This window comes from Anolis sagrei, chromosome X (assembly GCF_037176765.1).
Source record: "Anolis sagrei isolate rAnoSag1 chromosome X, rAnoSag1.mat, whole genome shotgun sequence".
Taxonomy (NCBI): Eukaryota; Metazoa; Chordata; class Lepidosauria; order Squamata; family Dactyloidae; genus Anolis; species Anolis sagrei.
In genome coordinates this window covers 101808826-101831020 of record NC_090034.1, presented here as the reverse complement: position 1 = coordinate 101831020, position 22195 = coordinate 101808826, and the positions used below count along the sequence as shown (strand labels likewise).

Sequence of the window (22195 nt, the reverse complement as noted above, 5' to 3'; positions counted from 1 at the left end):
AATGCCACAAAGATCTGTCTGATATCGCAAAAGGGACGGATGGCATTGCTTTACAGATTCGTAAACACAGCAGGGAAGACCACAACGACCCTAAAAATCCCACGAACCCACGTGAGAACAAGTCCTGCTTGCTTTCCCTGACTCTCCGATGATGGAAATGAGCATTAAGAAAAGATCCGAGTCCGGAGCGCAAGCCCTTGATATCATTTCCCAGCAAAGGTGGCTTTTGCGACCCCGCGACCCCAAAAAGTCCCACCGCAAACCTGATGTGTAAAGCCCTTGAGAGAACCGAATAGTCCGTAGCCCTAAGATGATGCTAAGCATCCAAGGCAGCGAGGTAAGGAGGCCGCAGGGGTGAGACGTCGAACGGGAACAGGAAGACCTCACAATCTGGGAGATGCAGCCATTTCTAGCAGCGGGGGTGGCCCTTTGCATCCTTATCCTATAACCATTAGGCCAGACCGCTCTCAAGAGCAATGCCGGTCATCTGCAAAACGTAGCCCATGCGATATGGTTTGGCCACCGTTATCGAACCCGATATGTTTTAGTGCCAGGCGTTCGTGCGTTTGGGTAAATTCCAGTTATCTTTTTACAGAAGCGAGCGTCGCCAAGCCGACTCACACATATATACACATACATACTTTCTTGTTTTGGGAAAAGGGAAAAGAGAGTTCAAAGTATGGACCAGGGCCCTTTTTGCACTACATGGTTATGCCACAACGGTGGAAGGATGGGATTTGTAGTTTGGGTCAGTGCTACAGGTCTCTCGCCGTCCCTCATTCACCTGCAAATCCCAGGGCCTTTTTCACACTACATGGTTATGCCACCGTGGCGGAAGGCTGGGATTTGTAGTTTGGACTGGCGCTAGAGCTCTCTGGCTGGGAATCATTAAGTGTTCCTCATTCGCCTGCAAATCGCAGGGCCTTTTTCGCACTACACGGTTATGCCACGATAGCAGAAGGCTGGGATTTGTAGTTTGGGCCGGTGCTAGAGCTCTCCAGCTGGGAATCATTAAGTGTTCCTCATTTGCCTGCAAATCCCAGGGCCTTTTTCGCACTACACGATGATGCCATGATGGCAGAAGGCTGGGATTTGTAGTTTGGGACAGCGCTAGAGCTCTCTAGCTGGGAATCATTAAGTGTTCCTCATTCGCCTGCAAATCCCAGGGCCTTTTTCGCACTACATGGTTATGCCACCGTGGCGGAAGGATGGGATTTGTAGTTTGGGTCGGCGCTAGAGCTCTCTAGCTGGGAATCATTAAGTGTCCCTCATTCGCCTACGAATCCCAAGGCCTTTTTCACACTACCCGGTTATGTCACGATGGTGGAAGGATGGGATTTGTAGTTTGGGCTGGCGTTACAGCTCTCGCTAGGAACCGTAAGCGTTCCGTGTTAGCCTGCAAATCCCAACTCTCCATATGCTTTAGCCATTAATGTGGAATCACGGCAGTATAACTGTGTAGTGCAAAAGACGGCCAAGGGTTTAACCTGTGTATTTATTTATTTATTGTGATATGATTTTTAATTTTTTTCTTTATGATTATTAGTAGTATAAGATGCCTTGACTTTTTGGTTTCTGCTTCCGTAGGTATTGTGACTTGGTTCTGTTGTGAGCCGCTCTGAGTCCTTGTGGAGGGGGGCAGGATATAAATAAAGTTTATTACAGTTCTCCCATTCCAACCCAATGTGCCAAAAATGACCCTATGTCTTTGTGACACTCAGCTAAGGCCATTGAGGCCTTTGTGGTAAGATATGCAGGACCCCAAAAGGTATTTTGCAAATGGGAATTCATTTGGGGAAAGAGGAAAAAGGGCTAAAGAAAGGAGTCTGGAAGCAAAAGATGTGTTTGGAAGGGGAGAGATAGATGTTGGGATACAGAACCAGAGTTTTAGACTGCATTTAGCTCAGGGATGGGCAAACTTCGGCCCTCCACATCCACCTATGTGCTAAAATTGACCTTATGTGTCTGTGACACTTTGCTAAGGGCACTGAGGCTGTTGTGATAAGATATGTAGGACCCCAAAAGGTATTTTGCAAGTGGGAATTCATTTGGGGAAAGAGGCAGAAGGGCTAAAGAAAGGAGTCTGGAAGCAAAAGGGGAGAAAGATGGATTTTGGGGTCCAGAACCAGAGACCTGGCCTGCATGTAGCTCAGGCATGGGCAAACTTCGGCCCTCCTCCACATCCTCCCATGTGCCAAAAATGACCCTATGTGTCTGTGACACTTTGCTAAGGGCACTGAGGCTGTTGTGATAAGAGATGCAGGATCCCAAAAGGTATTTTGAAAGTGAGAATTCATATGGAGAGGGGCATAAAGGAGTCTAGAAGCAAAAGATGTGTTTGGAAAAGGAGAGATTGATGTTGGGGTGCATTTAGCTCAGGCATGGGCAAACTTTGGCACTCCTCCACATCCTCCCATGTGCCAAAAATGACCCTATGGATTTATGACACTCAGCTAAGGACTCTGAGGCTGTTGTGATAGATGTGCAGGATCCCAAAAGGTATTTTGCAAGTGGGAATCCATTTGGGAAAGAGGCAGAAGGGCTAAAGAAAGGAGCCTGGAAGCAAAAGGGGAGAAAGATGGATTTTCTGGTCCGGAACCAGAGTTCTGGGCTGCATGTAGCTCAGGCATGGGCTAACTTTGGCCCTCCTCCACATCTTCCAATGTGCCAAAAATGACCCTTTGGGTTTGTTGACACTCAGCTAAGGACATTGAGACCATTGTGATAGAGATGCAGGACCCCAAAAGGTATTTTGCAAGAGAGAATCCATTTGGGGAAAGAGGCAGAAGGGCTAAAGAAAAGAGTCTGGAAGCAAAAGATGTGTTTGGAAGGGGAAAGAGATGGATTTGGGGGTCCAGAAATAGAGATTTGGGCTGTAGCTCAGGCATGGGCAAAGTTCGGTTCTCCCTCCAGGTGTTTTGCACTTCAACTCCCACAATTCCTAACAGCTGGTAGGTCCGAAGTTTGCCCATGCCTGATGCAGCTCCACAATAAGAAAAAAGCAGGTTGGAAAGAGCAATCATAGGCTTAACAAGGCCTTTGGAAGCTACGTTTTGAAATTATGGGACATCATAGTTAAAGTCATTGTGGCCGGTTACTGTATTGACTGGAGATTCTGGAAGATGTAGTCCCCTTGGGGAGAGAAGGTGGAATATAAATAAAGTTTAATTAATTATTATTATTTGATTATAGTCTGGGAAGGATCTGGTTGTGGGGTTTTGGGGGAGGGGGGTGAGAAAGACACCCAAATGGAAGAACATTTAAGAGGCCTGTATTTTTCACTAAAGAGAGGAAATCAAGCTTCCAGTTAGGACACAAATTGTAGGAGGGAAGAACTGGATCGAGAAAGGACTTGTGGTCAGCAGCTAGGAAGGGGATAGTGCCCAAAAGGCTGCCTTCCCATGCCTTAAAGCAGGTCTGAGGAATCTGTCATACATATATGTTATTTTTGGATTCCCAACTCTGATGAACCCCTATCTTGGGAGTGATGGAAGCCGCAGTCCAACCACTTTCGGGATGCTCATAGCATCCTGATTTATCTTTCTGGACCATAATAATTTCTGGACCAATTTCACTCTGTATTGTCGAAGGCTTTCATGGCTGGAATTATTGGGTTGCTGTGAGTTTTTCAGAAGCATTCTCTCCTGACGTTTCGCCTGCATCTATGGGAAGCATCCTCAGAGGTTGTGAGGTCTGTTGGACACAGATATATAAACCTAATTTTCCTAGTTTCCAACAGACCTCACAACTTCTGAGGATGTCTGCCACAGATGCGGGTGAAATGTCAGGAGAGAATGCTTCTTGAACATAGCCAGACAGACCGGAAAACTCACAGCAACAATTATTATTATTATTATTATTATTATTATTATTATTATTATTGAGTTGTTGTGAGTTTTCTGGGCCATATGACCATGTTCCAAAAGCATTCTCTCCTGGCGTTTCATCTCTCAACTTCTGGCCAGACAGACTGGAAAATTAACAGCAACCCATTATTGTTGTTGTTGTTGTTGTTATTATTGAGTTGTTGTGAGTTTTCTGGACGATATGGCCATGTTTCCGAAGCATTTTCTCCAGAAGTCTCACAACTTCTGAGGATGCCTGCCACAGATGCAGGTGAAATGTCAGGAGAGAATACTTCTGGAACATGGCCAGACATACTGGAAAACTCACAGCAACCCATTATTATTATTATTATTGAGTTGTTGTGAGTTTTCCGGGCTGTATGACCATGTTCCAGAAGCATTCTCTCCTGACGTTTCGTCTCTCAACTTCTGAGGATGCCTGCCACAGATGCAGGCGAAACGTCAGGAGAGAATGCTTCTGGAACATAGCCAGGCAGACCGGAAAACTCACAGCAACCCATTATTATTGTTGTTGTTATTGAGTTGCTGTGAGTTTTCCGGACAATATGGCCATGTTTCTGAAACATTTTCTCCTGACATTTCGTCTCACAACTTTTGAGGATGCCTGCCACAGATGCAGGTGAAATGTCAGGAGAGAATACTTCTGGAACATGGCCAGACATACTGGAAAACTCACAGCAACCCATTATTATTATTATTATTGAGTTGTTGTGAGTTTTCCGGGCTGTATGACCATGTTCCAGAAGCATTCTCTCCTGACGTTTCGTCTCTCAACTTCTGAGGATGCCTGCCACAGATGCAGGCGAAACGTCAGGAGAGAATGCTTCTGGAACATAGCCAGGCAGACCGGAAAACTCACAGCAACCCATTATTATTGTTGTTGTTATTGAGTTGCTGTGAGTTTTCCGGACAATATGGCCATGTTTCTGAAACATTTTCTCCTGACATTTCGTCTCACAACTTTTGAGGATGCCTGCCACAGATGCAGGTGAAATGTCAGGAGAGAATACTTCTGGAACATGGCCAGACATACTGGAAAACTCACAGCAACCCATTATTATTATTATTATTGAGTTGTTGTGAGTTTTCCGGGCTGTATGACCATGTTCCAGAAGCATTCTCTCCTGACGTTTCGTCTCTCAACTTCTGAGGATGCCTGTCACAGATGCAGGAGAAACGTCAGGAGAGAATGCTTCTGGAACATGGCCATATAGTCCATAAAACTCACAGCTACCCATCATCATCGTCATCATTATTGAGTGTTGTGAGTTTTCCGGGCCATATGGCCATGTTTCCGAAGCATCAGGAGAGAATGCTTCTTGAACATGGCCAGACAGACTGGAAAACTCACAGCAATCCATTATTATTATTATTATTATTATTATTATTATTATTATTTAGTTGAGTTGAGTTTTCCGGACCGTATGACCATGTTCCAGAAGCATTCTCTCCTGACGTTTCACCTCACAACCATGCCTGCCATAGATGCAGGTGAAATGTCAGGAGAGAATGCTTCTAGAACATGGCCAGACAGCTCAGAAAACTCACAACAACCCAATTTCACTATCATGGTTGGACTACAACTTCCATCACTCCAAGGAGGGATCAGAACGTAGATGTGATGTGTGAACAGGCAGATTGTTAGTTCCGCCATCCTTCATTTTTTGGGGGTTCTTTTGGTGGGTGCGAGGTGGGACCGAAACCGGTTTGCAGGGAGAAAACGGAGCACCAAAATGCATTCGCTATCAGATTATCTGAAATAAGATATTCAGGAAGAGAAGCTTGAAAGTGGAGTTGGTGACAGAAAGTGCCTAAACGGGGCCTAAAAAACCACTTATTCCTTATTGTTTTGCTCGGTTATCATACACCTGATGTCGAGCCGATCGAGACAGTTTCTTCCCTTGCTTTTTAAACTTTTGTTTAACATATTTTTCTACTTTGAGTCCCTTCGGAGAGATATGGCGGAATATAAATAAAGTTATTAATTAATTAATTATTAATAATAATGGGTTGTTGAAGGTTTTTTGGGCTGTCTAGCCATATTCTAGAAGCATTCTCTACTGATGTTTCGCCTGCATCTGTGGCAAGCATCCTCAGAGATTGTGAGGATGCTTGCCACAAATGCAGGCAAAACGTCAGGAGAGAATGCTTCTAGAACATGACCATACAGCTTGGAAAACCTACAACAACCCATGAAAGCCTTTGACAATACAATAATAATAATAATAATAATAATAAAGCTTTCATGGCCGGAATCACTGGGTTGAAAAACCTACAACAACCCATGAAAGCCTTCGACAATACAATAATAATAATAATAATAATAATAATAATAAGGCTTTCATGGCCGGAATCACTGGGTTGTTGTAGGTTTTCCGGGCTATATGACCATGTTCTAGAGGCATTCTCTCCTGACGTTTCGCCTGCATCTATAGCAAGCATCCTCACCTCACTACCTCTGAGGATGCTTGCCATAGATGCAAGCGAAACATCAGGAGAAAATGCCTCTAGAACAGTGGTTCTCAACCTGGGGTCCCCAGATGTTTTTGGCCTTCCACTCCCAGAAATCCTAACAGCTGGTACACTGGCTGGGATTTCTGGGAATTGTAGGCCAAAAACATCTGGGGACCCCAGGTTGAGAACCACTGCTCTAGAACATGGCCATATAGCCCGAAAAAAACCTACAACAACCCAATAATAATAATAATAATAATAATAATAATAATACTTTATTTATAACCCGCCCTCTCTCCCCGAAAGGGACTCACAAAAATATCACAAAAATGGCAAACACTCAGAGCCCAAAAACAGATAGACAATCAAGGCAGAAACATAAAACAAAATAATCTTCTTCTTTTCCCCATATGTAATTGTTTTGCCTTTGAGAATCTGGCCAAAGAGGAGGAAATTAGGAATCGGGACGTTGGAGAGAAACCAAATCCAAACCGGCAAACGCAACCAAGCAATTCTCTCTTTTTTTAAAAAAAAAAATCAACACAACGGAAATTTTGCAAAACACACTCACGCCGCACCCTCTCGCACACACAAGGGAGAGCCGAAAGGAGAGAAGAGAGTGCGTGAAAAAGAGGGAAAGGAGGAAAGAGGGGGCGTCTCCGCCGCAAACTCCGCCGTCCAACCCCTCACCTCCCGTCCTCCCGCCGGGCCGCCCTTTCCCGCAACATGTCGCAGGGCTGGACCCAGTTGTTGTCGTGAAGTCCCACCCGGCAGCCCGGCGTGTCCTTGTCCGTCCGCCGGCAGCACATCCAGTAGGAGCGTCCGTAAGGCAGGTCGTGATGGTAGGGCTTGGGGTGCCAGCGGCAGAGGGAGACGTCGCCCTTCTCGTAGTGCTTCTTGCACTGCTTGCAAGGGTCGTCCCGGTACAAAGGGTCCCGGTTCCACTTGGAGTCCGTGGCTTGGACGCCGAACGTCTCGATGATGTACTTGAAGTAGTGGCAGGAGCACTTTAAGGCGGCCAGCGACTGCGTGGGTAAGTAGCTGAAGATCTTCACCATGATATGGTCCGGGAGCAGCAGCATGTACTGGCGGGGCTCCAGCAACCGCTGGATCTTGAAGCGGATCTCCAGGAAGTCGTGCGAGACGTGGCGGTACAAGCGGCAGAGGGAGGTGTCCGAGCCGGCGGGTTCCAACCCGGACCCGTCGGCCCTGTCCAGCCCGCCCTCGCCGCCGTTCATAGGGTCCAGGAAGGCGCCGTCCACGTCCCGGCTGTCCTCCGGCCGAGGCCCTTGCGTGTGGAGGAAAAAGAGCTGCCCCGGAGGAGGGTCGTCACACGACGAGCACAACACCTCTTGGGTCGGCGAGCTGACGGTCAAACAGACGGTCTCCTCCTTCATGTTCTTGGTGCTGTCCTTGCCGAAAAAGACACACTGGTCCACCACCCCCGTGACGACCACGTCAACGTGGAAGCCGGAGACACAATCCCGGGTGACGGTAGCAGCGGCGGACGGTCCCCCCATCTTTTCGGCGCCAGATCGGCACCCTTCGGAGATAGTCTCCATTTTCCCGGAGCCACCCTGGCTCTCCCCGCACGTCATCTCCACATCCGAGGGCTCGTTGCCCGACCCGTCGGCCCCTTTTGGGGAGGCACTTGCCAGAAGGAAGTCCACGTTGTTGGGCAGGGTGTCCCGGGAAGGGCTGATGAGCTGGTAGAGGTCACACGTGATCTTGTCTTTGGCACGGGCGGCGCTCCCCGTCGGTGACCCCCCGCAGCTCATGAACATGCAGTTAGGCCGAGCGCTGGAGCTGCCCTCGGTGGGCGAGCGGGGGTCCCGGCTGCTGGAGATGCGGAAGGCGATGCGGACCTCGCCGGGGCTGTGCTGGGAGTTGGCCACGCATTCGGGCGACTCCCGGCAGAGGCCGTTCTGGCGCAAGACGTTCCGCTCCCGGGACTCGATGTGAGCCACCGCCTCGGCCACTCGGCTACAGTCCGAGCTGCCCCCCAACGCGCCTGCTTTCTTCTCCCCACTTTCCTCTTGCTCCGTGGACACGAAAACCATGGGGGACGGCGGAGCGGCAGGAGGGCTGGGCCTGGCGTAGTTCTGCAGGGCCAGGGCTGTCCGCTGCTCCACCAAGGCCACCATCTCGGCAACCGAAAGCAAATCAGTGGTATCTGCGCCGGCGGGGTCGGCGTGGGACTCCGGACAAAGGCACACATCTTCCGCTTCTTTGTTGACGCCCCCGCTGACGCCGTCCTTCAATTTGACCGGGCAAGGTTTGCTTTTGCTGGGGTCGTGAGACCGGCGCCGGCGCTTGGCTTTGGAGCTGTCGCTCCCCCAGTTCCCTTTGACCTTCATGGCGCTTGCCCGGCTGCCGCTGCTGCACTGATGTGCCACGAAAAAGGCGATCTTCTCCTTGGTGTTGCCCGGCTTGATGACGTACCACGTGTCCAAGAGCACCCGCCCTTCCTCCACTTGGCTGGGGCTCGGGGAGGTGGCGGGCGGCGGTGGAGGAGGCGGCGGTGGAGCAGGAGGGGTGTTCTCCGAAGAGGCTTCACCGCCCGCCACCTCTTCTTCCTTGGCTTTGCAGGCAAAGTCCCCGAAGGTCTTCTTCACCTGGCCTCCAGTGCACTGCTTGTTCTGGGAGTAGGTGCCAAAGGGGCGGGGGCACCATAGCTGGATGCGGGAGGAGAAGGTGTTCTGATCCATCACGCTCTCATGGCAGAAAGGCAGGGGGAAGGCAGGCCTCCTCCCCTAGCTCATGGCCGGCCGGCCTCCAGGAGCCTCCCAGGGCCTTGGAGAAACCTGCAGGAAAAAGGGAAAGACGGGCATCACAAGGTGCACAAACAATAACCACATGATGTAACACAATTTTTGTTCCTGGGCTATAAATTTATTTATTTACGACATTTATATGCTGCCTTTCTCAACCTGAAGGGGACTCAGAGCAGCTTACTATATATATATATATATATATATATATATACACACACACACACACACACATACACACACACACACACACACACACACACGCACACACCACACACACACACACACTAGCCGTCCCCTGCCACACGTTGCTGTGGCCGACATGGGGGTTCTGTGTGGGAGGTTTGGCCCAATTCTACCGTTGGTGGGGTTCAGAATGCTCTGTGATTGTAGGTGAACTATAAATCCCAGTAACTACAACTCCCAAATGTCAATGTCTATTTTCCCCCAAACTCTACCAGTGTTCACATTTGGGCATATTGAGTATCCGTGTAGAGTTTGGTCCAGATCCATCATTGTTTGAGTCCACAGTGCTATCTGGATGCAGGTGAACTACAACTCCAAAACCAAAGGACACTGCCCACCAAACCCTTCCAGTATTTTCTGTTGGCCATGGGAGAACTGTGTGCCAAGTTTGGTTCAATTCCATCCCTGGTGGAGTTCAGAATGCTCTTTGATTGGAGGTGAACTATAAATCCCAGCAACTACAACTCCCAAATGTCAAGATTCTATTTTCCCCAAACTCCCACCAGTGTTTGCATTTGGGCATATTGAGTATTCGTGTAGAGTTTGGTCCAGATCCATCATTGTTTGAGTCCACAGTGCTCTGTGGATGTAGGTGAACTACAACTTCCAAACTCAAGGTCAATGCCCACCAAACACTTCTATTGTTTTCTGTTGGTCATGGGAGTTTTTGTGCCAAGTTTGGTTCAATTCCATCATTGATGGAGTTCAGAATGCTCTTTAATGGTAGGCGAACTATAAATCCCAGCAACTACAACTCCCAAATGACAAAATCAATTATTTTTGAGTGAAGGACATACATTGGGTTGTTAGGTGTATCGTGTCCAAATTTGGTGTCAATTCGTCCAGTGGTTTTTGAGTTCTGTTAATCCCACAAATGAACATTACATTTTTTATACACACACACAATATATTATATTATTAGAATAGTACAATATCAGTATTAAATGTTACTATATTGTACTATACCATTATTATTAATATTATTAGTAATATTACATGTAATATATATATATATATAATTATAATATCATATTATTATTAGTATTATATTTTATTACATTATAATATTATATGTATATATATTATATCTCTATAAATAAAAATGTTATGTCCCAGTGGTGATCGGCACACTGGGTGCAGTGCCTAAAGACCTTGGCCTGCACTTGAAAACAATCGGCGCGGACAATATCACCATCTGTCAGCTGCAAAAGGCCACCCTACTCGGATCTGCACGCATTATTTGCCGATACACACATAGTCCTAGACACTTGGGAAGTGTCCGACGTGTGATCCAATACAACAGCCAGCAGAGTGTCTGCTGTGGACTCATCTTGTTGTGTTTCTAATAATAATAATAATAATAATAATAATAATAATAATAAGCATGGATCATCAATGTCGCAATCCCAGGTAACAGCAGGATTGCAGAGAAACAACTGGAAAAGCTGACACAATATGAGGATTTAAAAATCTTACTGCAAAGAGCCTGGCACAAACCAGTCAAGGTGGTCCCAATGGTGATCAGCACACTGGGTGCAATGCCTAAAGACCTTGGCCTGCACTTAAAAACAATCGGCGCGGACAATATCATATCACCATCTGTCAACTGCAAAAGGCCACCCTACTCGGATCTGCACACATTATTTGCTGATACACACATAGTCCTAGACACTTGGGAAGTGTCCGACGTGTGATCCAATACAACAGCCAGCATAGTGATCTTGTTTGCTATGTATCACATATTAATTACAGCAACCACAACAACAACAAAAATACATTACTGCATTATAAAAAATATATGGGTATAAATAAAGTTTATCATTATAATTATTATTACTGCTGATTTTTCTTTAGCACAGCATTACCCATTATTGCCCACCCTGGCTAGGGGTGATGGGAGTTGTAGTCCTCCTCCATCTGATGGTTCTGCATCCCTCCCACTGTTCACTGCCAAGTTTCAGAAAGAAAAATCCCTGCCTTGTTTTGCCCTGTGCCCATTCCCCTTTTTCCACTTAGTATAGGTTTTGAATTAATCAAGTTCCTAGTCCTCATTGATACATCTAAAGCCGGCATGGTCAAACTTCAGCCCTCCAGGTGTTTTGGGCTTCCACAACTCCTAACAGATGACCAGTTGAAGTCCAAAACACCTGGAGGGCTCAATTTCCTAGTCCTCATTGATACATCTAAAGCCGGCACGGGCCACCTTAGGCCCTCCAGGTGTTTTGGGCTTCCACAATTCCTAACAGATGACCAGTTGAAGTCCAAAACACCTGGAGGGCCGAGGTTTGCCCATGCCTGGTCTAAAGTATCGAGATGCAACCACAGAGAGGGACAATCTGGATAGAAGCCTACATATCCCATAATAGCCCCTTCTTCTGCATCCTAGACCTATGCCCATAGCAGTTGCCCGGATGGTAGCCCTCCCTCCGAATTCGTGGCATCTTCCCTGCCTTCCTTGACCTTTTCCTTGCCCCAGAGTCTGGCAGCTGTGGGCAGTCGTGCCTCCTTTTCCGCTCTCTCCGGCCGCCAGCTCGGGTTGAGCTCTGCCGCCTGCTGCATAATTCAAAGGAAGGAGAAGCCGGGCACGGCTCTGGATCCAGTTACATCCCAGGCTACGGAAGGGTGGCTACCGGGCAGCTGTGGAAAGGGGCAACAGATGGACCGAGTGGGTGGCGGTTTAAAGGGACAGCTGTCCGGACAGCAGCCATGGGGGCAAAGCGATGCCTTGGGAAGGGCAGGGAGTCACAAACGCTTGGGACGCTTTGGCAAGGGTGCCGGATCATGTTCCAGAATCCCTTCGCCAGGAAATAATAATAATAATAATAATAATAATAATAATAATAATAATACATTGTCGTGTCAAGTCGCTTCTGGTGTGAGAGAATTGGCCATCTGCAAGGACGTTACCCAGGGGACGCCCGGATGATTTGATGTTTTATCATCCTTGTGGGAGGCTTCTCTCATGTCCCTGCATGAGGAGCTGGAGCTGATAGAGGGAGCTCATCCGCCTCTCCCCGGATTCGAACCTGTGACCTGTCGGTCTTCGGTCCTGCCGGCACAAGGGTTTAACCCACTGCGCCACTGGGGGCTCCAATAATAATAATAATAATAATAATAATAATAATAATAATAATCTTTATTTACACCACGCCACCATCTCCTCAATGGGGACTCGGAGTGACCAGTTGACCAGTTACATGGGGCCAAGCCTGGACAACATATTACATCAAAATAAAACCAAAACATAAACAACAAGCAACATCATCAAAATTACCTATATATAATTTATGTATATACATATTTAATTTATAATTTATGTATATACATATAATATTTATCATTTATGTATATACATATATATATATAATTTATGTATGTGCATAGGAAGGGAGTGGGCAAAAATGAACTGACCCCAGCTCCAAAATAAAATAGATTCTAGCGATCTATGTATTGGATAGATAGATCTGCGTATTGATTAGTCCACTGACCATCTATCTATATCAGTGTTTCTCAACCTGGGGGTCGGGACCCCTGAGGGGGTCGTGAGGGGGTGTCAAAGGGGTCGCCAAAGACCATCAGAAAACATAGTATTTTCTGTTGGTCATTGGGATTCTGTGTGGGAAGTTTGACCCAATTCTATTCTTGGTCGAGTACAGAATGCTCTTTGATTGTAGGTGAGCTATAAATCCCAACAACTACAACCCCCAAATGTCAAGGTCTATTATCCCCAGACTCTACCAGTGTTCACGGAGTATTCGTGCCAAGTTTGGTCCAAATCCATCATTGCATGAATCCACAGCGCTCCTCTGGATATAGGTGAACTACAACTCCCAAACTCAAGATCAATGCCCACAAAACCTTTCCAGTGTTTTCTGTTGGTCATGGGAGTTCTTTGTGCCAAGTTCGGTTTAAATCCATCGCTGGTGGAGTTCAGAATGCTTTTTGATTATAGGTGAACTATAAATCCCAGCAACTACAACTCCCAAATTACAAAATCAATCCTCCCCCCAACCCCACTAGGATTCACATTTGGGCATATTGGGCATTGGTGCTCAATTTAGTCCAGTGAATGAAAATATATCCTGCATATCACATATTTACATTTCGATTTATAATAGTATTAAAAGGACAGGTATCAAGTAGCATCGAAAACAATATTATGGTTGGGGGTCACCACAACATAGGGAACTGCATTAAGGGGTCACGGCATTAGCAAGGTTGAGAACCACTGATCTATATAAATAAAAATGTAATGTTTGTTTGTGGGATGAACAGAACTCAAAAACCATTGGACGAATTGACACCAAATTTGAGCACAAGACCCCTAACAACCCAATGTATGTCCTTCACTCAAAAAAAATGATTTTGTCATTTGGGAGTTGTAGTTGCTGGGATTTATAGCTCACCTACAATCAAAGAGCATTCTGAACCCCACCAACGATGGAACTGAACTAAACTTGGCACACAGTTCTCCCATGACCAACAGAAAATACTGGAAGGGTTTGGTGGGCAGTGTCCTTTGGTTTTGGAGTTGTAGTTCACCTACATGCAGAGAGCACAGCATTATGGATCTGGATCAAACTTGGCACGGATACTCAATATGTCCAAATGTGAACACTGGTGGAGTTTGGGGAAAATAGAATCTACCATCAAAGAGCATTTTGAACTCCACCAATGATGAAATTGAACCAAACGTGGCACACAAAACTCCCATGACCAACAGAAAACAATAGAAGGGTTTGGTGGGCATTGACCTTGAGTTTGGGAGTTGTAGTTTACCTACATCCAGAGAGCACTGATGGATCTGGACCAAACTCTACACGAATACTCAATATGCCCAAATGCGAACACCGGTGGGAGTTTGGGGAAAATAGAATCTTGACATTTGGGAGTTGTAGTTGCTGGGATTTATAGTTCACCTCCAATCAAAGAGCATTCTGAACTCCACCAATGATGGAATTGAACCAAATATGGCACACAGAACTCCCATGACCAACAGAAAATACTGGAAGGACTTGGTGGGCCTTTGGTTTTGGAGGTGTAGTTCACCTACATCCTACAACAAACAATGATGGATCTGGACCAAACTTGGCACGAATACTCAATATGCCCAAATGTGAACACTGGTAGAGTTTGGGAAAAATGGAATCTTGACATTTGGGAGTTGTAGTCGCTGGGATTTGTAGTTCACCTACAATCACAGAGCATTTTGAACATCACCAATGACAGAACTGAGCCAAACCTCCCACACAGAACCCCCATGACCACCAGAGTGGGCCACAGCAATGCATGGCAGGGGATGGTTAGTATCTATATAAATAAAAATGTAATGTTCATTTGTGGGATTAACATAACTCAAGAACCACTGGACAAATTGACACCAAATTGGGACATAATATACCTCTCAGGCCAACGAGTGACCATCACTCTGAAAAACACAGCGGAAGGGACTTCCTCCAAAGCCCTCTGCTCATGCTCAGAGGCGCCCTCTCCCACTGCTGACCTCTTGCTGGGCTTTGGAAATTCTGGGAGTTGAAGTCCAAAACACCTGGAAGGCCCAGGTTGGCCCAGGCCTGCTCTGGAGCCCCCATTCCAATCTATTTCCCCCAACTAGATCTAGGGAAGTCATGCTCCCCATGCTCTATTCTGCTTTGGTTAGACCACACCTGGAATATTGAGTCCAATTCTGGGCACCACAATTCAAGAGAGATATTGACAAGCTGGAATGTGTCCAGAGGAGAGCGACTAAAATGATCAAGGGTCTGAAGAACAAGCCCTATGAGGAGCGGCTTAAGGAGCTGGGCATGTTTAGCCTGAAGAAGAGAAGGCTGAGAGGGGATATCATAGCCATGTATAAATATGTGAGAGGAAGCCACAGGGAGGAGGGAGCAAGCTTGTTTTCTGCTTCCTTGGAGACTAGGACGCAAGGGAACAATGGCTTCAAACTACAAGAGAGGAGATTCCATCTGAACATGAGGAAGAACTTCCTGACTGTGAGAGTCGTTCAGCAGTGGAACTCTCTGCCCTGGAGTGTGGTGGAGGCTCCTATTTTATGCAAAACCCGTTTCTTGGAAAGCTCACCATTGTGTCCCTACAGATGAGAAAGAAGAAAAATATAATGTAATGTAATATAATATTGTATATATACATATAATATTGATAATATTATAATGTAATACAATATACTAATAATACTAATAATATGATTCAGTTCGAAAAAAACATGCAAATGTGAGTAGATCAATAGGTACCGCTCCGGCGGGAAGGTAACGGCGCTCCATGCAGTCATGCCGGCCACATGACCTTGGAGGTGTCTACGGACAACGCTGGCTCTTCGGCTTAGAAATGGAGATGAGCACCACACCCCAGAGTCAGACATGACTGGACTTAATGTCAAGGGACTACCTTTACCTTTTTAATGTAATGTAATATTGATAATATTATAATGTAATACAATATACTAATAATACTAATAATATCATATTATTATATATATTTATAATAAATATAATATTAATAATATTACAGTATTATTATAATATTAATATTGTGCTATGATAATAATTGAATATATTGTATTTACTTTTTACTTGTAAGCCACTCTAAGTCCCCTTCTTTGGAAGCTTTTAAACAGAGGCTGGATGGCCATCTGTGAGGGGTGATTTGAATGCAATATTCCTGCTTCTTGGCAGAATGGGGTGGACTGGATTATGGCCCAGGAGGTCTCTTCCAACTCTTTGATTCTATGATTCTATGAAAGCCCTCTGCTCATGCTCAGAGGCGCCCTCTCCCGCTGCTGACCTCTTGCTGTGCTTTGGGAATTGTGGGAGTTGAAATCCAAAACATCCGGAGGGTCAAAGTTTACCCATGCCCGGTGTAGATGCACGTTAGTGAATGCAAGACAGACCACATGAAATGGCACAAGAAATGCCAATTGGTGCATTATTGGTACGGATTTTCACGCAGCCCCATTAACAACTCATTTCGCTCCTATGTTATGCAAAACCGGTTTCTTGGAAAGCTCACCACTGTGTCCCTCCAGATGAGGAAGAAGAAAAGAACAATTAAGAGGCCCAAAAGGAGTCTTTTTGCGTTCGGTTTCCGAATTCTCGCTGGACCTCTAAGGGGATAAATGGCAAGGCCTCCTGGCGCAGGAACAATTCGTGGCATGAAACAGGATTAAAGGTATCTGTGCTCCCGGGGCGAAGGCATTAAACCTCCCAATCTCTGCCTGGCCCACGCAGCCAGAAAGCGGAGGAACGCGTAATTACAGGGAAACGCACACAAGGTTTGATCAGATATGGTACGTGTTCATAGCCTGATGCGTCTACCTAAACAAAGTCAAGCTTTGCTCCGGTTCCTGAACTGCAGGGAAGCAAAACATGAGCCAGGGCAATAAAGGGCGCCTTAGGACTTGCGGAGCAGAGTTCGAATCCTTCATCATCGCCTAGTCGTTTGATTGTCCTTACCTAGTTGTCAGATTGCCCAAAGGCCTGGTCCCACAACCACGTCTTTACTTTCCTCCTGAAGGAGAGGAGGGATGTTGATGCCCTAATTCCTCCCGGGAGTGAGTTCCACAGGTGAGGGGCCACCACCGAGAAGGCCCTGCTCCTCGTCCCCACCAACCTCACTTGTGATAGCGGTGGGGTCGAGCAGGGCCTCCCCAGATGATCTCAAACTCCGGGGTGGGACGTAAAGGGAGATGCGTTCGGACAGATACACTGGACCGGAACCGTACAGGGTTTTGTAGGTCAAAACCAGCACCTTGAATTATGCTCAGAACTGAACCGGCAGCCAGTGGAGCCAGGCATGTAGCCGGGGGGGGGGGGGGGGGGCTCGGGGGGCTTCAGCCCCCCCCGAAATTCTCGTGGTGGTTCGCGAAAAGGTCTTACTGGTGCATTATTTAAACTGTTATGTTTATTAATATCATGATTTGATCACCATTCTCAATATATCCCATATGTATGGGGGTATTGGGGTAATGATACAAAAGGTTTGCTAGGCTAGACCCTCTTTCACTCAGACTCGCCCCCCCCCCGAAACTCAGCCCCCCCCGAAACCCCCCCCCCCGAAAATTTTTTAGCCCCCCCCCCCCCCCCCGAAACGAAATCCTGGCTACGGGCCTGAGTGGAGCAGACATAGCAGGGGGGTTTTGTGCTCCCTGTATGACGCTCCGGTGAGTAATCTGGCTGCCACTCGCTGGACCATTTGAAGTTTCCGAACAGTCTTCAAGGGCAACTCCATGTAGAGTGCGTTGCAGTAGTCTATTCAGGATGTAACAAGAGAGTGGACCACTGTGGCCAGATCAGACTTCCCAAGGAATTATAGTTCACCCACATCCAGAGAGCAAGTTATAGTTCACCCACATCCAGAGCCAAGGACAAGAGGGATCCTCTCACTTCTGCAGGAGTCTACTGAATCCCATGCAGCTGTGGACAAGTCTACAGAGGGACCACCAAACGCAGCAGCATTGCCCAACCACGAATCAAGGAACATGAAAGGCACTGCAGACTCCTTCAACCAGAGAAGTCAGCCATAGCAGAGCACCTGATGAACCAACCTGGACACAACATATTATTGGAGAACACAGAAGTGCTGGACCACTCTCACAGCCACCATGTCAAACTACACAGAGAAGCCATTGAAATCCACAAGCATGTGGACAATTTCAACAGAAAGGAAGAAACCATGAAAATGAACAAAATCTGGCTACCAGTATTAAAAAAAACTCTAAAAATATAACAGCACAACAACAGAGAGGAAACAAACAAGGACATCTAATCACCTCTCAACAAAAGTTTGCTCCAGGCACTGCCAGGCCATTATATGGTCATCAACAAGTTAAACATGAGCCATCAATGTGATGTGGTGGCAAAAAAAGTAAATGGGATTTTGGCCTGCATCAATAGGAGCATAGTGTCTAGATCTAGGGAAGTAATGCTACCCCTCTATTCTGCTTTGGTTAGCCCACACCTGGAATATTGTGTCCAGTTCTGAGCACCACAATTCAAGAGATATTGATAAGCTGGAATGTGTCCAGAGGAGAGCGACTAAAATGATCAAGGGTCTGGAGAACAAGCCCTATGAGGAGCGGCTTAAGGAGCTGGGCGTGTTTAGCCTGAAGAAGAGAAGGCTGAGAGGAGATATGATAGCCATGTATAAATATGTGAGAGGAAGCCACAGGGAGGAGGGAGCAAGCTTGTTTTCTGATTCCTTGGAGACTAGGACGCAATGGAACAATGGCTTCAAACTACAAGAGAGGAGATTCCATCTGAACATGAGGAAGAACTTCCTGACTGTGAGAGCCGTTCAGCAGTGGAACTCTCTGCCCCAGAGTGTGGTGGAGGCTCCTTCTTTGGAAGCTTTTAAACAGAGGCTAGATGGTCATCTGTCAGGGGTGATTTGAATGCAATATTCCTGCTTCTTGGCAGAATGGGGTTGGACTGGATGGCCCAGGAGGTCTCTTCCAACTCTTTGATTCTATGATTCTAAGGTGGTCAGTGGAAACATTCACACCTAACTCCAGCAGACAAGAGTCCTTTGTCCCACCCTGGTCATTCCACAGATATATAAACCCTTTTTCCTAGTTCCAACAGACCTCACTACCTCTGAGGATGCTTGCCATAGATGCAGGCGAAACGTCAGGAGAAAAACTGCTTTCAGAACATGGCCATATAGCCCAGAAAAACTTACAACAACCCAGTCAGAAGAGAATGCCTCTAGACCATGGCTATATAGCACGGAAAAACCTACAACAACCCAGTGATTCCGGCCAATACAGAGAATAACAACTTTCAAAGTGTGTACTACACAATCAAGCAGGAAATACTTTCCAACCAGGAACAGAACGGTTTTCAAATATTGTTATATACTGGATGACCTTCACCGAGTCACACCCTCTCAGCCCCAGTAAAGACTGACATGAGTCAGAAACGGAATGAAGGTACGCAACAACAAAGTCAAGGAGGAATATTCGACAGCCCAGCCTTTCCCAACCAACATTTCGGAGAAAATGTCCTTCCGCCCCGGATGAACCCCAACATGGGAACGTTTCCATTGCATGAAACCCTACCTGGAGATGGAGAAGGTCCAGCAGAGACACAAACAAAGCCACTCCTTGTAAATAGGGGCCTTAAATAGGGTCGTGTGACTCCCCAGAAATGTTCGCCACCACTCGGAACACAACTATCTCGTGTTTATCAGCAACACACCGGATCATGCGCCGGAACTATTTATACCTCTGGTGTGGCCTCCCCTGACTGACCGAGAGATCTTTTGCGTTACACAATTAATATAGCCGTATGATTCCACTATAATCGCCGTGGTAACATCCTCTGGAACGCAGAGACGTGAAGTTTGTCCCTTCCAGTTGCTTGTTGACTAATATTATTATTATTACTACTACTACTACTAATATATTATTAATATTAATAATATTAATATTAGTAGTAATATTAATATTACTAATATATTATTAATATTAATAATATTAATATTAGTAGTAATATTAATATTACTAATATATTATTAATATTACTAATATTATTATTATTGCTAATATTATCATTATTCACGGGGTCGCCATTATTATTATTATTATTATTATTATTATTATTATTCTTAAGCAATACTCAGATGTAGTTTTCCTAGTCTCTTCCTCTGAAATAAGGATCTATAGCAGTCATGGGCAAACTTTGGCCCGCCAGGTGTTTTGGACTTCAACTCCCACAAGTCCTACTACAGTATAGATCCATAATATTAATTTCCAAATAGGTATCCAACCCACCTAAATAATTCTGAAAAATACTTATTATTATTATTATTATTATTATTATTATTATTAACGGCCTGCCTCAGGAGAGCGTGCTTGCTCCATCCATGTTCAACATTTACACAAATGACCAGCCACTGCCAGAAGGGACAGAGAGCTTCATCTATGCTGATGATCGTGCCATCACCGCTCAAGCAGGGAGCTTTGAGATGGTTGAACAGAAGCTCTCCGAAGCTCTAGGTGCTCTTACTGCCTATTACAGGGAAAACCAGCTGATCCCCAACCCATCTAAAACACACACATGTGCCTTTCATCTCAAGAACAGACAAGCATCCCGAGCTCTGAGGATTACCTGGGAAGGAATCCCACTGGAGCATTGCAGCGCACCCAAATACCTGGGAGTCACTCTGGACCGTGCTCTGACCTACAACAAGCACTGCCTGAATATCAAGCAAAAAGTGGGTGAATAGAAACGAAAGCTGACTGGCACAACCTGGGAATCACAACCTGACACAGTGAAGACATCTGCCCTTGCACTATGCTACTCTGCTGCTGAGTACGCATGCCCAGTGTGGAACACATCTCACCACGCTAAAACAGTGGATGTGGCTCTTAATGAGACATGCCGCATTATCATGGGGTGTCTGCGCCCTACACCACTGGAGAAATTACACTGTCTAGCCGGTATTGCACCACCTGACATCCGCCGGGAAGTAGCAGCCAATAGTGAAAGGACCAAGGCAGTGACATCTCCAGCTCATCCCTTGTTTGGGTATCAGCCAGCACGTCAACGACTTAAATCAAGAAATAGTTTTCTTAGATCTACAGAGACACTTGCTGGAAGACCCCAGCAAGCGAGAGTCCAAAAGTGGCAGGCTCAAACCTAGAACCTCAATCAATGGCTGATACCAAATGAGAGTCTCCCCCCTGGGCACACAGAGGACTGGGTGACTTGGAAGGCGCTGAACAGACTGCGCTCTGGCACCACGAGATGCAGAGCCAACCTTCAGAAATGGGGCCACAAAGTGGAATCCTCGACATGCGAGTGAGGAGAAGAGCAAACCACTGACCACCTGCTGCAATGCAACCTGAACCCTGCCACATGCACAATGGAGGACCTTCTTGCAGCAACACCAGAGGCACTCCAAGGGGCCAGATACTGGTCAAAGGACATTTAATCAACTACCAAGCTTGCAAAATCTGTGTTTTTTGTTTTGTTTTGTTCTGTTAGAAATGTAATACAATGGTATGGTTGCTGATGACACAATAAATAAATAAATAAATAATAATAATAATAATAATTATTATTATTATGTTTATACCCCATTTTCTTCTCTCCACAAGGAGACATATTAAAAGAAAGTAAACAAAATGAATGTACACATCAGAAAGACAATCCTTAGAATGAGTATGGGATGAAGCCCACCTGATGCACACCCGCTTTCCGGTCATCCATCTCTACACAATAATAATAATTAGAGGAAGGGGCTATTGCCAAATTGACCAATCCAGGCCCAGAATTTCAAATGACCTTCACAGATTAGGTGGACCCAAAACAACAAAATTAGCTGGACTCACAACAAAATGAATTCCAACAGGGAGAAATGTATTAGGTACTACAGGTAGGCAATAACAATAAAAGGCACAGATATGGGATGGATGACACCTGGCTTGAAAACTATATTATTACTATTATTATTATTATTATTATTGACACAAAAGCACAGTATGTCACAGCAAACGAGATCTATATGCTGGATTTCGTATCACAAAATCACAAGTCGAACCCTTCCCAAGCGTCTAGGACTGTGTTATTTATTATTATTATTATTATTATTATTATTATTATTATTATTACTATTATTATTTGAAACACTACAAGATGAGTCCACAGCAAACACTCTGCTGGCTGTTGTATTGGATCACACGTCGGACACTTGTTCTTGTTGTTATTATTTTACTGACACAATTATTATTATTATTGTTATTATTATTTGAAACACCACAAGACGAGTCCACAGCAGACACTCTGCTGGCTGGTGTATTGGATCACACGTCGGACACTTGTTGTTGTTATTTTACTGACA

At 45.8% G+C, this 22195-nt stretch overlaps 1 protein-coding gene across 1 annotated transcript in view; it reads right to left on the bottom strand.

Moving 5' to 3' along the window:
• Nucleotides 1-6419: 6419 nt before the first annotated feature.
• Nucleotides 6420-22195, bottom strand: part of LOC132782129 (F-box only protein 46) — a 36642-nt gene continuing 20866 nt past the window's right edge. Inside the window, 3 exon segments of the mRNA XM_067461013.1 lie at nucleotides 6420-7806; nucleotides 7809-7863; nucleotides 7925-9124. Of these exon segments, the coding sequence (XP_067317114.1) occupies nucleotides 7007-7806; nucleotides 7809-7863; nucleotides 7925-9028 (1959 nt within the window). The 5' untranslated portion in view covers nucleotides 9029-9124 and the 3' untranslated portion in view covers nucleotides 6420-7006.